Consider the following 13134-nt stretch of genomic DNA (forward strand, 5'->3'; position numbering starts at 1 on the left):
TAACTTTATAATTTAAATTGTTAATTAGACCCAGGGGCTATTCGGATCTCACATTAAAAAGGGTTTTCAGTATAAAATTTCAGACTAATTTAAATACCCATTAATTTTGATTTTAACTGGATTTTTATTATTCCAGATTGGGTCTGATCCCATTTAATCGAGATAAATAAGGTTTGATTATATCAGAAGAGAAGAGTAGTATGCATGTTTAGAATATTAACTTAAAATATGTCTATAAATAATCAAATTTATTCAATTTACTTAGATATTTAATTTTTTTGATTTTATTTAACATAAATTACAGATATCCCTTGCTTAACACAGGATTTGATTAATGCATGAAATTAATTGTGGCAATCTCTTTATAAACATGGCAGAAGTTTTAATTTATATGGCTTTACCAGCTGTCTTTACTTAACTTAGATATCTTATTTTGATTAACATGATTTTGATATACTTAGTAGGATTGAGGGATTAATTAACTGCATTAATGAAGGGATACCTGTATTACAATTTATGCAGTTATTAATGAGAATAAAGGTTAAAGCTTGTATTACATTTAAAAGTAATTATTGTATAAATTTTATTGTATTTCAATAATAATTGAAGTATATTGTAATATACATAATTACTGATGACTGTAATAAAAACAAAACAAAGTTGTGTTGATTCTGTTTAATTCTCTATTAAGAATGTACAAGATTATTTAGCAAGATTTTGCCCAGGCTATTTTAAAAATTTAACTACAAACATAATACAAATTACTGGATTATAATGTAACTATATATATAAGTATAGTTTAATTAGAATACAGTTTTCTTATTATTTAAATAATAAATATTTTTATCTATTTCTGGTCACCTGAAGTTTACTATACAGGTAACCCTCGTATAATACGGGAGTTACGTTCCAAAAAATTGCCATGTTATGTGAATTCATGTTATACGAAACAAAGAAATAGTATGAAAAGGGGGGTTAGGTTCCAAAAATTAAAAAAGCATGCTGTTAAATCCTTATTTAAATCAGATTTATTATTCATTTTTTTCATAGGTAAAATATTTATTATTTAAGTAAATATTTTACCAGAGGATTATTCATTTTATATGATGATCTCAGCATGAGCATCATCAACTGGAACAGTTTGTGGGTGCGTTCGTTAATAATGGTCGCTCTGCAATGGGAGTGCACTGCTGTTTGTAGGCATTTAGGAACGACGGTGAAAGAAAGATGGTGGTGCCCGCATTATTGATAGTATTGTGTGGAGGAATCTATAATTCTAAAATGAGCTTTTAAAGGCAAAAGAAGGGTCCCAATTGTAAAATTTAACCATTAAATGGATTATTGTAGAAAGAGCATACAAAGTAGCCATGAAAACAATTAGAATGCTCGTGTGGAGTTACGTGGAAGTATAAAAGAACGCACTCTTTATTACATTTTATGTTGTATGAGGGTTTTACCCAATTCTCGAACCATGTTAGAGTGAATCCGTGCTATAAAAGCACTGTGTTGTATGGGGGATGTTCCCAATTCTCGAACCGTGTTAGAGTGAATTGGTGCTATAGAAGTGCTGTGTTATATGGGGGTTACCTGTATTCTTTTTATTTCATTCAGGAAAGAATTTTAATACACTTGAATTTTTTAACTTTGAGAGTTTATTATATACATATCTATATAATTACAAAATATACTATATGAATTTGTTTTATTGAGTTTTAAACTTGCTAAAATTTAATAATTTATTTCATTTCATTTCAGTACAGCAAAATATAATTTTTTTTCCTTTCTGCCAAAGTTTCTATTTGAACAGTTCAGAAGATATTCAAATATTTTTTTCTTATTTATTGCACTACTTCAAGTAAGAAATAACTTTTATGTTTAATTAATTTTATATAGCATATTAAAATTTAATGTATATAATTTAAATCAATACTGACATTTAATAATACATTATTTTTCAGCAAATTCCAAATGTATCTCCTACTGGAAGGTATACGACAGCAGTTCCATTGATATTTATTTTGACAGTTTCTGCAATCAAAGAAATAATAGAAGATATTGTAAGTTTTTATTAATTTAAACAATTTTAAAGTGTACATTTTTATTTTTTAATATAATATTCTGATATTGATACAATAAATTTCTGGGATACATTTATATTTAGATAAACAGACAGACATTGAATCAAGTTTAAATTACAGAAATATATATTTTAGTTTTTTATACTTAGTACTGTGTTAAAATTAGATATTCATAAATATTGTAGTTAGTTCTAACAAGTTGAATGCTGAACAAACTATTTTTGATACCCATATGATATCTAACAAATTAATTTAAATTGTATTCTAAGAATAAAATTTAAATTAATTTGTTAGAATTTCTAAAAATTTTTTTTTACTTCATTTTAATTGAATTTGAAAATATTTTATTAATTTTCTAAACATAATAAAAGTTTACTTTCATTACATCATTACATCAAGATGTTTATAGAAGAGAACTAAGTGATTTCAGTATTCATTCTAAGTTTCTTTTAACTTGTTATTTTCAATTTATTTAATAAATTTTATTTTGTTTTCTTCTCAACAAAATCATCATCCTTCATTTGCTTTGTGAAAATATAAGTAACATATACAAGGGGATGCAAAAGTAGATATACAGTTGTTATGGGGAAAAAACATACAGGAAGAAAAAACATTTATTTTTATGTACAAATTAAATCACAAATAAGGAATACAAACTAATAAAAGATGATAAAAATAATAGTATGATCACCAACATTTGCATCCCCTGTGTGTGTGTGTGTGCATGTATGTGTACAATATACTTGTAATATGTTTAAAAGAAATTCAGTTATATTCAATTATATTTATTAACCTGTGATGTGATTAATTGAACAATTTTCACCATTTTGTTTTCTTATATAGATATTGTAATAACTTAAATTAATGTCCTGTATTTTCTATTTCATGATCATAAAATTAAAATTATTCTCTTACATTTCCAGTTCCAAACAAAATTGAATCATATTTCCATTAAGAAATTTTTCGGTCTGTGTAATAGAAATATGACACCACCAAATATTCTTTAACTTCAAATTTTTTAAACACAAAAAATAGCATTTTATAAGATGTAGAATATTTTATTTAGAAATGGGTGGATCCATGGGGCTAAGAGACTTAAGTCCTCCCCATTGATGCACACAAAAAAAAAATATTAAAACATTTATTTCAACTTCAAAATGCTTTTAAAATCATTTATGATGGCAAATGTGGTTTATTGGACCATCTGCAATACAAATTGTCTTGCACATGTTAATAAAACATATTTATAATTTTTCAAATATTTAAAAATTTTGAGTTAGCCATTTTTTCTGTAGCCATCACTGCTTAGAAACAAAATATTTTGATTGACTAAATTATATTTTTATTTGCTAATAGAATGAAAATTTTTCAAATATGTTTAAAACTACTAGTAACTCTAATAATATTTTGTTGTAACAATCAAATTTTGATATTAATTTCTTCAAACATTCTAATCTACAGATTAGAAAACAGAACAAAAATTAAAAATATAAAAGTACGTATAATTTATGAAAGCTGTAGTTCAAAACATTAATAAAATTATTTTTATATAGAAATTAGAAAATATAACTTTTTTATTTGAAACAAAAAATTTTGCTATTAGGATAAATATTTAACTGAAATAATTCAAATTTTGTAACATTTATTTAACACACAATAATTGTCAAAAGCTTCAAGTATGCATTATAAATATGCTACTATAAAACTTGAAAATTAAGATACTATAAATTAAGGTTTTTATTCCAAACTTCTTAAATTTACAATATCTTAGCTTCTAAGTTTATATAATAAAAAATTTATTTGATAGAATAGTGTGTGTAAAATTTTGCAAAAGTTTTCAATAAGTTATTTTGGAACTGTTAATATTTGAAAAATCAAATTAAAATTTCTGTAAAGAAAAAAAATTTATTATATTTAATTCATATGAAACATTAATGCATTAACATAACAGAAATAAACTAAGTTTATTTTTATTATGTTTAAGCATTATGAAAAGAAATGGAAATTCCAAAGAAAGAAAGACTAAAGTTTAATTAATATATTTATTTATTCACTTAAAACTGATGTGTCATATAATATTTTTGCTTCTCATTTCTTGTATATTTTATAAAATTCATCTTAATATTGAGATACAAATAGAAAATACCATATCTCAAAAGAAATGAATTAGTCAGATTTCAAGTAAAATTACATAAAAGAATTAAAGGATAGAAACCATATATATATAATATATGGTTTTTAAACCTAAAGTTTTATAATCATGCTAAATTCATGAATAAAACAAAATACTCTAAGAANAATATAATATTCTGATATTGATACAATAAATTTCTGGGATACATTTATATTTAGATAAACAGACAGACATTGAATCAAGTTTAAATTACAGAAATATATATTTTAGTTTTTTATACTTAGTACTGTGTTAAAATTAGATATTCATAAATATTGTAGTTAGTTCTAACAAGTTGAATGCTGAACAAACTATTTTTGATACCCATATGATATCTAACAAATTAATTTAAATTGTATTCTAAGAATAAAATTTAAATTAATTTGTTAGAATTTCTAAAAATTTTTTTTTACTTCATTTTAATTGAATTTGAAAATATTTTATTAATTTTCTAAACATAATAAAAGTTTACTTTCATTACATCATTACATCAAGATGTTTATAGAAGAGAACTAAGTGATTTCAGTATTCATTCTAAGTTTCTTTTAACTTGTTATTTTCAATTTATTTAATAAATTTTATTTTGTTTTCTTCTCAACAAAATCATCATCCTTCATTTGCTTTGTGAAAATATAAGTAACATATACAAGGGGATGCAAAAGTAGATATACAGTTGTTATGGGGAAAAAACATACAGGAAGAAAAAACATTTATTTTTATGTACAAATTAAATCACAAATAAGGAATACAAACTAATAAAAGATGATAAAAATAATAGTATGATCACCAACATTTGCATCCCCTGTGTGTGTGTGTGTGCATGTATGTGTACAATATACTTGTAATATGTTTAAAAGAAATTCAGTTATATTCAATTATATTTATTAACCTGTGATGTGATTAATTGAACAATTTTCACCATTTTGTTTTCTTATATAGATATTGTAATAACTTAAATTAATGTCCTGTATTTTCTATTTCATGATCATAAAATTAAAATTATTCTCTTACATTTCCAGTTCCAAACAAAATTGAATCATATTTCCATTAAGAAATTTTTCGGTCTGTGTAATAGAAATATGACACCACCAAATATTCTTTAACTTCAAATTTTTTAAACACAAAAAATAGCATTTTATAAGATGTAGAATATTTTATTTAGAAATGGGTGGATCCATGGGGCTAAGAGACTTAAGTCCTCCCCATTGATGCACACAAAAAAAAAATATTAAAACATTTATTTCAACTTCAAAATGCTTTTAAAATCATTTATGATGGCAAATGTGGTTTATTGGACCATCTGCAATACAAATTGTCTTGCACATGTTAATAAAACATATTTATAATTTTTCAAATATTTAAAAATTTTGAGTTAGCCATTTTTTCTGTAGCCATCACTGCTTAGAAACAAAATATTTTGATTGACTAAATTATATTTTTATTTGCTAATAGAATGAAAATTTTTCAAATAGTAACTCTAATAATATTTTGTTGTAACAATCAAATTTTGATATTAATTTCTTCAAACATTCTAATCTACAGATTAGAAAACAGAACAAAAATTAAAAATATAAAAGTACGTATAATTTATGAAAGCTGTAGTTCAAAACATTAATAAAATTATTTTTATATAGAAATTAGAAAATATAACTTTTTTATTTGAAACAAAAAATTTTGCTATTAGGATAAATATTTAACTGAAATAATTCAAATTTTGTAACATTTATTTAACACACAATAATTGTCAAAAGCTTCAAGTATGCATTATAAATATGCTACTATAAAACTTGAAAATTAAGATACTATAAATTAAGGTTTTTATTCCAAACTTCTTAAATTTACAATATCTTAGCTTCTAAGTTTATATAATAAAAAATTTATTTGATAGAATAGTGTGTGTAAAATTTTGCAAAAGTTTTCAATAAGTTATTTTGGAACTGTTAATATTTGAAAAATCAAATTAAAATTTCTGTAAAGAAAAAAAATTTATTATATTTAATTCATATGAAACATTAATGCATTAACATAACAGAAATAAACTAAGTTTATTTTTATTATGTTTAAGCATTATGAAAAGAAATGGAAATTCCAAAGAAAGAAAGACTAAAGTTTAATTAATATATTTATTTATTCACTTAAAACTGATGTGTCATATAATATTTTTGCTTCTCATTTCTTGTATATTTTATAAAATTCATCTTAATGTTGAGATACAAATAGAAAATACCATATCTCAAAAGAAATGAATTAGTCAGATTTCAAGTAAAATTACATAAAAGAATTAAAGGATAGAAACCATATATATATAATATATGGTTTTTAAACCTAAAGTTTTATAATCATGCTAAATTCATGAATAAAACAAAATACTCTAAGAAACCATAAAACAAACTCCAGTACATGATTTACTGTTAAAAAATAAAGACTAATGTTTTTGATAATTATTCTGGATCTTTTTCAAATTTCCAAATTGGAACATGCACAGAACTTCATTTTAAATGTCTTGAATATTTGATTTTTTCAAATTCAGATTCAAAAATATTAGTATATACTTTCCATCAGTAATTCAGTTACTGGAGTTTGTGAATACAGGGGCGTAAGGCTCTCGTTCACCTGTAAGGACGACCTATTAACTCTCAAATGTCAGGCGAGTGGATGGAGAGAATGTGGGGTCGACGATAAGGTGAGGGACGGGATCGAGTAAAGGAGTCTACCATTTTTTTAACAAATAAAAATAACAATTTATTATACTGAAACTAACAACCTACTTCACACTCTACAAATAAACTTGTACTGGTAACTCTACAGATAAACCCATGTTTATCTGCCGTGTCGGCCTCACGGGTGGACCGATCTAAGATAATATTAGCTCGATAAACATGCCGCTCTAAAGGAGCAGGTTAACCAGGCGGCAACTAAATATACGAAGCCGTACAGTTTAACGACGTGGAAAAATCAAAACGAGCCGTTATAGACAGAGCGAGAGAGAGTTCACCGGGTTTCCATACCTCTAGAGAGAGAGTTCCCCAACGTCTATTGATAATCTGGAGGCACTAATATATGAGTTCCTGGAAACGGTGTATAATCCACTTTGGGCACTAAATAAATACAGTCGTGACTTAAGCGCGGACTGGAGATAGATCTTCAGAGATTGGAATTTGTCAGATTTGGAGGATCGGGCTGATGTCGTTAGTCCTGCGTTTGTTAAGCGACTCCCCCGAGAGGGGGTAAGAACGGCCTTTTATAGGTTTTTGTGGTGAATTTCCATCACGTGATCAGATGTTCATAGGTTAGGGGTTATAGGTGTTCCAGGGACCTAAATAAATGACGAAATTTGGATGCTAACTGTCAACCTTTTTGCAAGATGAGATGCATGTTCTGCAAAGAACAATGGATGTTGCTAGTTATGACCAGAAAGTTTACACAATCCCGGCTAAAAATCGTTTTTTCTTCTAGGGCGTTACATAAACGAAAGTTTAATTAATTAACATTTTTGTTAATAAAGAGCGGGATTTTCGTCACAAAAATTCCATATCTCACAAGTTTATTTGTAAAGTACTATATTATTTTTCCGACTTTCCAACGATTATCGACACTACTGTGTGCCGGAAATAGCCGTTCCCTAACGGGTACTTTACGCGGATTCGCGTTAGTGTGCCAGGCCTGGACTTTAAGCGTGCACCGAATTAAATAATGACAAAGTTTGTCAATAACAAAATCAAATATTTAATTAAACTTCTAACTTATACAGTATTTAGTAAAAATCAAACAATAATTTATTCAATGAAATTCAACAAGAATCAATCCGACAAACTCAAATCAATCTATTTCTAACTTAATTCTATTCCCCTTTGGAATTCGACAAAATCAAAGAATTAACTTATAAACAATAATTCTTATAAATTAAAGATCCTAATCGTCACCTCAATATACTAGGAACCTATTTCCTCAAACTCTCAAGACTTTCTATAATCGTCGATCCACAAATCGAATAACTTCAAAATCCTATCGGACACCTCTCTCGTTCACTGCTACGAAGCTCACCAAAGCTCGTTGCTATCAGGAATTCACCTCGTTCGTTTTCACTTGAGTTAGAGGCTTTATAGTGTGAGGTGACGTCACAATTCTGAATGAGCTCACTCTCCTCATTTACATACTTATCTGTAACATTAAATTTTTCTTGTTTATCTGGCAGATTATTTTCCGACAATACTTCGCTAACCTTTTACATTATTCTTTTTAACAATTATCGGGATGCTTTATTCTTTTAAGGTTTAGCGATTCCTAACTGGGTTGTGGGGTCTTCCCCCCCTTTTTCTCGGTGCGGACTTACTTTTTTCCGCTTGGGAAGCGCAAGTGTGCGCGAGTTTTTCTACGGCGCTTTTCTTTCGTCGGTGAGTTGGTTTTTCTTCTATTTTTAAGTTACTAAGGTGAATGGTGAGGAAACCTTCGTCTTAACTAAACATAAGCCCCAAACAAAATATAATGAAAGCAAAATAAAAGTAAAATAAAAATAAAGCTCAGACTTGGTTCCTTACATATTTTATAGTTCCTTGGTGTATTTTGTTTTCTTTACATATACTTCAGTTTATACAAATTTTGTGAAGAAAATTTATTTACTTTTTTTATTTAATAATAATAATTTAATATTGACTGAACCAATCATTTGCCAAAGATGCTTGTCACAAATTAGCACATTTTATGTTAACAGTGGTTTTGCAATGATGATGCCTGCAGTTTGTTAGAGATGTAAATCCCATGCCTGAAAATAATGTAACAACAATATGAAAATATAATTAAGTTGCCAAAGGATTTTAGTCGAGGATCAAAGTCCTTTAGAAATCTAACAGTTATGCACTGAAAAAGACATGCAATAATTCAGAAAGCAATATTTTATATCTTTCTTATGATCAGGATTTCACTTCTGCAAAACAGATAATGTGTGACACTAATCACAACTACACCTTTAATCATTATATTTGTTTTATTGCCAGTCCACAAATACTAAGCCATTTCATGTGACTATGGTGGATACTCAAGACGACATAGGCAACAAGGAATAGTGGTCAATCTATTTTAACTAAACCTATATCTACATGGAAAGACAAGGTTGCTGGTATAAAATTAAATAAAGATTTCTTTTGTTGTCTCTAACATCTTTAATATACAAGTACAATGATGATGTCATTCCCATTAACCAAAAGAACATTTCCGACATCACAAAGATTCTGCAGTCTATTGATCCAGAGTTCTTAGATTTCTACAGTAAGATCAATATGGAAGACATCTATGAGAGAGAGCATGGCAACAATTAGGAACTAATCAAGAACAATGATTGAGAGATATTGTTTCATTCATTCATTCACAGACTGTGCATTTTCTATTTTTATAATGAGAAAAGTTCTAAAATTTTTACAAAAAATGTCACACTGTTTTATTTTGTAAAAGAAAAAAATAATGACAAATACAGAATAGTAGTATTTAATATTAATATTTTTGTGATTATAGGGAGAAAAAAGTGTGAAAGCAATAGCATAAATTTATGGCAGAGGGAGATGATAAAAATTAGTAAGAAAGAATTAGAATGCATAATTACATTTTATATAGTATATAATCTAGCTGAGCAAATTTCTTCATTGAAAAGTTATTAAGTTCACCCATTTGTAAAGTGAATTTTGTAAAAAGTGTTTTTTTTTTTTTTTCATTTAATTGTCTGAAAACTTACTTCCAATACAATATTAATGGGCCACCAAGATTAGCTATAGCAATCTCAATTCTAGTTCAAAATTGTTTATTGAGAATCATTCAAAATTATGTCATTGTGACTTAAGCACCTTTTGGAAAATTATTGATTCAATTTTAATTTGATAAAACTGACTTAAATTTTAATGCTTTTATATAATAACTACTTACATATATATTAAGAAATTAAGTTTGATTATATAATACTGTAATTTTCTAAAATTACTTATAAATGTATAAAATATCATTTCAAAAATAATAAATATCATTCATTGTAACTTGTATTTTTAGAAAAGACATCGTGCAGATGATGCTGTGAACAAAAGTAAAGTATTAGGTATGATTTTAAACTTTATTTTTTGTTTATTCATATGAAAAATAAATTAAAAGTACAGTAGAACCTCCATTATCCGGACCTCTATTATCCGGATTTTCGATTATCCGGATTGTTCAAAATAAACAAAAATTTTACGAATTTGCTGATTTGCACTTGGCGAATTACGACACTGTTTATGTACGTGACGGAATGCATAACTTTTTTTGTTTCAACAACGTCTCACCCATCACAGTGGTCGTAAACTCTTAAATATATTTTACGTAGTAATAAAAATATAACTTGACATACGTATTTATAAATAATTTATATTCAAATTACATCATTTCTATGACCAAGGGCGGCGTAAGGCATGGACGACGTGGGCCACCGCCTATGCCTCGCGGTCCGAAGGGCCTCGCGCCTCGAAGGTTTATGCATTACTTAAAAGCCGTGAACGCGACGAAAAAATTTTACTCGTCATAAAACGATAAATAGTTTGTCAAATTTTTATTCATAAAAATGCAGTTTCAACTGCTTTTTATTTTATAAAATCCGTCTTCTTGCGCCACCAGAGGGCCTTTTAAACAATAGGTAGTCTGTTAGCGTTGGTCAGTAGTAGTCCAAATTCAATACGAACGTTTGTTTCTTGAAAATTTGACCACGATTTAAATACAGTATTTACTTTTAATATCACCGATATGTCATCGAAAAGAAAACGTGTTGTATTATCATTAAAAGACAAATTGAAGTATTTGTTTCGATTATCCGGATTTTTCCTTATCCGGACTACCTTCATCCCCAATTAGTCCGGATAATCGAGGTTCTACTGTATATGCATAAAATTTTCTATATTTTTTGTATATGTGAACAGTAAAATATGAAGAAATGTTAAACTTTCATTGATGAATCATAGCAGTGTACTGTTCTTAATAATAGTGAACAGCTCAACATATATCTGTCTGATATGCAACTATTCTTTAGTTATTATAAATGACATTAAAATTAGTTTACACAAATTGGTTATAATAATCTATCTATCTCTTTTTATATAATTTTGAGGTACTCTTTTACTTCAAATTCTACTCAATTTTCCAAAAATGATAAAAAATTATTAGCAAAACAATGTTGAATAAAAAATTAAGAAAAACAAGCTTAGCAGTTAAATTACTTACAATAAAATAATACAGTTCTATTTTTGAAAAATAAACTTTTTCTGTGAAAACATTTTCAAATTTATTTGATTTATATAATCCTTCACAAAAGTTGTCTTAGTTTTTCTAGCAGAACCATTAATTCATGATATTATCTACTTATCTTCCAAAGGACCATCTATTGAATTTGTGTCTAAGTTATATTTAGGAATTCTCTATTAAGATGAATCTATCAGCCATTATTTATTAGTACTATTAATTTAATTTTATTATTGAAAAATACCTAGTAAAAAAATAATATAAAATTTTACAAGCTTTTACAAATAATACAACACAGGTTTCTTAAGAAATTATTCTCCTGAATAGTTTTGAAATTTTGCTTAAATGTCAAGATTTCAAAATATTTTCTGTAGACAGCTTTTAATCTAATGACCATTTATAAAAACAACAAAGGTTTCCAAGACAATTTATAGAGAACCAAAAATCATTTTTGGTAGAAACAAAAATAAAATATTCTCAGTTCATGAATATAAAACAAACTCTAGAATTTTTTATTTGTTAACAAGAGAATCATAAAGTTTTTAGTAGCATATTCTTAAATGAGATATTTTTATTGGAAGAACTTGTAAATTTTTTATTATTTTAGTATACTTATTTAGATTGAAATGTATTTTTATAATTCAAATTTAATGTAAAATATAAGTTTTATATGTAATTTTTATATTGTAGCATTAAGAAATGGTCAATGGAGTTTGATCAGATGGGCAAAAGTTGCAATAGGAGATATTATTAAAGTTACAAATGGCCAGTTTTTTCCAGCAGATTTAGTATTATTATCTTCGAGGTAAGTTACTTATTTTATAATATACTGCAAAATTCTAAATATTTAAGTAATTGATATATAATAAATGTTGTGTTGTTAAAACTATTACTGAAATATGAGCAAGAAATATTTATATTTCTCAGTTGTTAGATTTCCCTCTCTATTTAAGAATCCATGTTAGATTTCCTCTATTGTTTCATTAAGCTGATTTATTTTTAAACTTTTATCAAAAAATCTTTGAATTTGTTTTTTCTGTTAATAAAAGGTTCACTTAATATATTGTTTATATTGTATTTTGGAATTTTGTAAATATAAAGTATAAGTTATAAAGTAGTTAAATAAAACTATTATTTAATAATTTTATTTAACTACTGTAAAAGTAATATGATAATATGAAACAATAACAATAATTTTATCTTATAATAATATTACTATATTAATATTAATTCTGTTGTTATAATTAATTATTTATCTTACTAATAAAAATAATTGCTTATTTTTTCAATAACAAATTATATATACTATAAATTGGGGTGAATAGAAACAAAACTAAAAGAAAGTTTTGAACATGCCAGAAAAAAATTAGCATTGAGAAATTTCTGAACTTGTTTGTTATCTCTTTGGACATTATTTTTTAAAGTACAGACATTGTTTTATTAGACTGGCAACACTGTTTTAGATGCTAGTCTTGTGGTATGGAGGTTGAATACATGCTTTCAGTGTTTGACAGACTGTTGATGTCATATTATAAAAAGACTCACTTTATTAAACAATTGTGTTATGATCTTATTATAATTTCATTAAGTTTTCATTGAAATCTCCCATATTTTGAATGCTTCTTTTTATGATTA

General features: G+C 26.2%; 1 protein-coding gene across 1 annotated transcript in view; it reads left to right on the forward strand.

Annotated features, from left to right (window-relative positions):
• Window positions 1-13134, forward strand: part of LOC111617359 (probable phospholipid-transporting ATPase IA) — a 231157-nt gene that overhangs the window by 104670 nt on the left and 113353 nt on the right. Inside the window, exons 3-6 of the mRNA XM_023358665.1 lie at window positions 1756-1855; window positions 1959-2057; window positions 10285-10330; window positions 12190-12304. Coding sequence (XP_023214433.1) covers window positions 1756-1855; window positions 1959-2057; window positions 10285-10330; window positions 12190-12304 — 360 coding nt within the window. The remainder of the gene's footprint in view (window positions 1-1755; window positions 1856-1958; window positions 2058-10284; window positions 10331-12189; window positions 12305-13134) is intronic.

This window comes from Centruroides sculpturatus, unplaced genomic scaffold (genome assembly GCF_000671375.1).
Source record: "Centruroides sculpturatus isolate CEXI.00-Female unplaced genomic scaffold, Cexi_2.0 scaffold118, whole genome shotgun sequence".
Lineage (NCBI taxonomy): Eukaryota > Metazoa > Arthropoda > Arachnida > Scorpiones > Buthidae > Centruroides > Centruroides sculpturatus.